Source organism: Penaeus vannamei, chromosome 2, assembly GCF_042767895.1.
Source record: "Penaeus vannamei isolate JL-2024 chromosome 2, ASM4276789v1, whole genome shotgun sequence".
NCBI classification, from domain to species: domain Eukaryota; kingdom Metazoa; phylum Arthropoda; class Malacostraca; order Decapoda; family Penaeidae; genus Penaeus; species Penaeus vannamei.
The window spans coordinates 36,573,795-36,578,764 of NC_091550.1; the positions used below are offsets into that span (position 1 = coordinate 36,573,795).

At 35.5% G+C, this 4,970-nt stretch overlaps 1 protein-coding gene across 1 annotated transcript in view; it reads left to right on the plus strand.

The window, feature by feature from the left end:
• The window catches only part of LOC113810410 (uncharacterized), a 3,019-nt gene extending 1,947 nt beyond the window's left edge, over positions 1-1,072 (plus strand). Inside the window, exons 5-6 of the mRNA XM_027362095.2 lie at positions 1-152; positions 963-1,072. The exon at positions 1-152 is cut by the window's left edge and continues 7 nt beyond it. Coding sequence (XP_027217896.2) covers positions 1-152; positions 963-970 — 160 coding nt within the window. The 3' untranslated portion in view covers positions 971-1,072. The remainder of the gene's footprint in view (positions 153-962) is intronic.
• The last annotated feature ends 3,898 nt before the right edge of the window (positions 1,073-4,970 follow it).

Here is a 4,970-nt window from a genome sequence, read left to right on the forward strand (position 1 = left end):
GAACAAGAAGTCGTGCAACCTCAAGGGCGGCGTCTGCCAGCCCATATCCCAGCACTGCGACGGCACGCTGGAGACCGGGAGCACCTACTGCAAGGCCAGCCCGAAAATGAAGGCAGGCAACAAGAACACGTGCGGCTGCTGCATTCCACCAGGTAAGGGATGGTCTTGGGGAAATGCTCGACTTTTAGCGAGCTTTGCTGTGCCTAGATAGCTTTTCCAAATTGTGGATCAACTTTGGTATGTCGTAGATTAATAAAACAGAAGTATGATAATTAATAATCATTTGGTAGAAAAAAATCAAATTTTGCCATAGTCAGTACATAGTCAGAAATTTAGTGCGTTACTGTTTATACGATAAGCATAAGGGATAAGCTCAGTTGGTCATCAAATCCACACAAACATAATTTTGTACAGGACAAACAATATATTAACAGTGATGCAAAATATACGTCATTCATTGTCATTTCCTCATTCATATTTCACTGAAGTGTATACCAGCAGCCTGAAGTCGCTGGCTCCGGCGCGTCGGCGACTCTCAACGGTCCCCGTCTGGCCGCGAACCGTTAATGCCGCGATTAACCGCAACTGCACTTTCCAAAGGCATTTCCGTTGTTATCAACTGCCTTTTTACCCAAATGTGGCCATTGCGATTCGTTCGATTTCGTCGTTGTTTTCTTTTCTTGTGCGTCTATGCTTTTTTTCTTGCATGCAACGGCTCTTTATACATATATATATATATATATATATATATATACATATATATATAAATTATATATATATACACTATATATATATACTATATATACTACCATCTGCTTCCCATGCTTCTTTTTTAATTCTGTACAAATCTGCTTTCTATTGTGTTTGTCTAGCCTCTACTCTAATATATATTATATTTTTAAAAAATCTTTTCAGAATCACTTATAAATACTACGTACTAATATGCAATTTTCTATTTCCAGCGAAGTGATTGGAAGTGAGGAGAGAAACCGGGTTGAGATGCATGTTATATTTTATTAATAATCGTATTGATAAAACAATGTGTAAGATAACATTAAAATGTCGGATAGAATTCTTGCCTTTGATATACATACCATTCGCACTATAAAATATATACATTCCATTACTTTAAAAAGAAGGATTGAAAGAAGAGAGAGAGAGAGAGAGGAAGTAAAAAAAGGAAAGAATTGTCTTTTGGGCTGAAGTTCATTTCTCTTCTGCATTTCTATTTGTGTGTTATATTGTCTTTAATTTCCTCGTATAAATAACACAAAGCTATTAATTTCATCATTAACACATTTCTGTAAATATTACTAGTGTTGACACCTTTCAACTAAGCAACATCTAGTCATTTAATTACCCAATTAGACTACTTATCACTACAAGTAATAATACTTAACTACTGAAGCAGTTGACTTCGCTTAACTAACCGATTTAGCTCTTACTAAACAAAAAATAATATCCACCTAACTAAACATTACGCAACTATTTGTATCTAATTAGCTAAGCATTACGTAATCAACTGAATTCGCAGCTATTCAACATGCATAACAATATTCACGACCTTATCGCGGGTAAAGATATCTCATTCTCGCTTAACAGATGAGCAAAAAAGGAATTATTCTTTTGAACAGGTGACAACTCGAGTGACAAGCAAAATATAATGGTAGGGATGGATGTGATAAAGGAAGTATCAAAGAACAATGATGCATAAAAGAAATTGATGTTAAATATGCACTTATGTTTTATCAACAATAAAGCTACTTAACGACGTTGACAGATGGGACATTAATAACGAAAAAAAGAAGAAAAAAAATGAACAGGCTATAATACAATGGTATATTGCTTATGATACCTTGGTTCTCACCCGTCCTTCTTCCCGTCATCCTTTAACCTCTAATACTTCTTGACACCAAAGTTCAACCTCAATCCTCAAAGGAAGATGAAAATACAGAAACTGCTTCTGGTAAATTGTACCACCAGAAGCGAAGTAGGAGTGAGGGGTTTACTGAGGAGACTCCTACTCCCAAAGAAAGGTCTTTTGAGCTGCCAGGTAAGGCTTCAGAGGCCTCCATGGTGACAACTCCAGCTGCCACCACATCCATAGAGGCCTCTGCTGCTAGACAAAATGCCCTTAACCAAAGGCTCAGGTCTGCCCTTTGCCTAGGCAAAGTATTCCTTAGTCTGTGGAACGTAGTTCTAAAGGGTAAACAATCCAAAGACGCCGGTATGAGAAAGCGTAGAGGTGTTGGGCGGGCCTTAACCACAGGTGCTGCTAAACACCTTATGAAAAGGTTGCTTATCAACCTGAAAAACCGGATGCCGTGATCCAATGGAACTGTCTTATAGAACATCTTATAGCTTCTTACAACCCAGTTTGTGTATACTTACAAAAGATCATGGCCAGGGAAAGTCGTCCAAACAGAAGCAACGCCCACTGCCAGTCTTTAATAGGAGTGCAGCAGAACTTCCATAAGACTTGCCACTTTTGCGCAGGTATGAAGACGCCGGCCTGTAAAGAGATCAGCAAAGAATGGCTCGAGACCATACTTTGTCAGTACGAGTCAAGGTCCATGCCAGGGACTTCGATCGCTGTCACACACTTCGAGGTCAATCCAGGTGAGTTTCAGATTCTGACTTGTATTCTAGTCAATCAGTGGTGGCATTTCATTGATCCCTCTGAAGTCCTCTGTAGCCAGGAAACTTCGTCAATCGTTGAATCATTTGGGATATGTTCCTTCTCTCTCTCTCTCTCTCTCTCTCTCTCTCTCTCACACACACACACACACACACACACACACACACACACACACACACACACATATATATATATTCACATATGTGTGTATATATGTATAAATACATATATATGTGTACACACACTTATATATGTATATGTATATATATACACATATATATAATTATATATATACATATACATATATATATATAATTATATATATACATATATATATACACATAGACGTATATATGTATATATGTATATATATGTATATATATATATATATATATATATATATATATATATATATATATATATATATTCTGCCTTATTCCTACACATGTGCAAATATAAGTATGTGTGTGTGTGTGTGTGTGGAAAGAGAGACAGAGAGAGAGAGAGAAAGTGACCGACACACACACGCACACAAATATATATATACACATATCCAACACCCGTGTCATTTATTTTACTTTGAATGCGACGAATACAAAACATCTCTCTCCGACTTTTAGACACGTGTCAGGCTGTAGGTATAATCAGACTTTGCTCCCTTTACTACATTGATTCTGAATTAGTTGTTAGTGCTTACTTCACTATCAATGAGTGATTAGTGAAGTTTCCTCTGCTTCGCCCTTTGTTGAGTCTGGAATGTGAAGTAGCTGCTTGATGAGTGAGAGTGACGAGAGGAAAGCACGGTGGTTTATTCACACTGGTTTGACTGGCGTTTGAGAAATGATGCGCTGATAATGTCGTCAAAGGTGTGTGTGCATAAATAAATCAACAAATATATATATATATATATATATATATATATATATATATATATATACAATTACATACATATATTTGTGTGTATATGTATATATATGTGTATTTTCATATATATATATATATATATACATATATGTATATATATATATATAACTACACACATATATATGTGTGTATATGTATATATATGTGTATTTTCATAGATATATATATATATATGTATATAGATATAAATATACATAAATATATATATATATATATATATATATATATATATATATATATATATGTACATGTATATGTATAATACTTATACATACATTCATATATATATATATACATTGTAAGGTATGCACCTAGCTTAGGCCAGGCACCACTCCGTACAGAGGAGCCCGAATTATCTCCCGCGAGGCAGGAGAGGCTTAGGGACCAAGTGAGATACATATATGTACAAAAAAAATGTTGAAGAGAATCTATTTAGGATGTTGCTTTTTCCTTCTCTAGAGTCCTTCCGCAATAGAAATAGTAGCAGTAGGAATAGCAGTAGCAATAGTGGTAGCACAAGTAAAAGCAGTAATGGTAGCACGAGCGGTAGGCACAGAAACGTGTGGTAAAATAAAGGTAAAATAACGAAAAGGAAACAAAAGAGCAAAGCAAAAATAAGATAATGGCTCAGTAAAAGATCAGAAAAGCAACAGTAAAAGGTAAGTAACAGGCACAGTAAAGGGTAAGTAAAAGGCACAGTAAAGGGTAAGTAAAAGGCACAGTAAAAGGTAAGTAAAAGGCACAGTAAAAGATAAGTAAAAGGCACAGTAAAAGATAAGTAAAAGGCACAGTATACGGTAAGTAAAAGGCACAGTAAAATGTAAGTAAATGTCACAGTAAAATGTAAGTAAAAGTCACAGTAAAAGATCGATAAAAGTTCAGTAAAAGGTAAGAAAAAGGCAAGTAAAAACTTCAATAAAAGGTAAGTAAAATTTCAACATAAACGGAAAACTAAAAAGGCAGACACAGCAATAAAATTCATGAACGAGAGTTAGGTTACCTTCATAAAGAAACTTATGTTTATGCACTGATAAAAGATTAAGAAAGACAAATAAACCTTGGAAAGATCTAGCATTGAAAGTGAGCATCACTGAGCTTAAAGTTCAGTCATTTCAACTTAAGTTACTTTAAATGTTCTTAATTTCGTTGCCTTCAATTATGCTTGTCTAACACGTCCAGCAATTCATATAAACCTAGGCAAGTAACAAAGCTATTACAGTGAACCCTCGCTATAACGCGGTTCACCTTTCACGTTCTCGCTGATTCACGGATTTGCATTGTGCATTGTGCTCTGCATTCTGATTGGCTAAACAGTCTCTCCGCTTCTCTACCTGTGTGTCAATAACTTTACGGTTTAATATGTACATGTACGTAAAACAGCTTGCCAAATTTAAGTTTGCAAATTTTC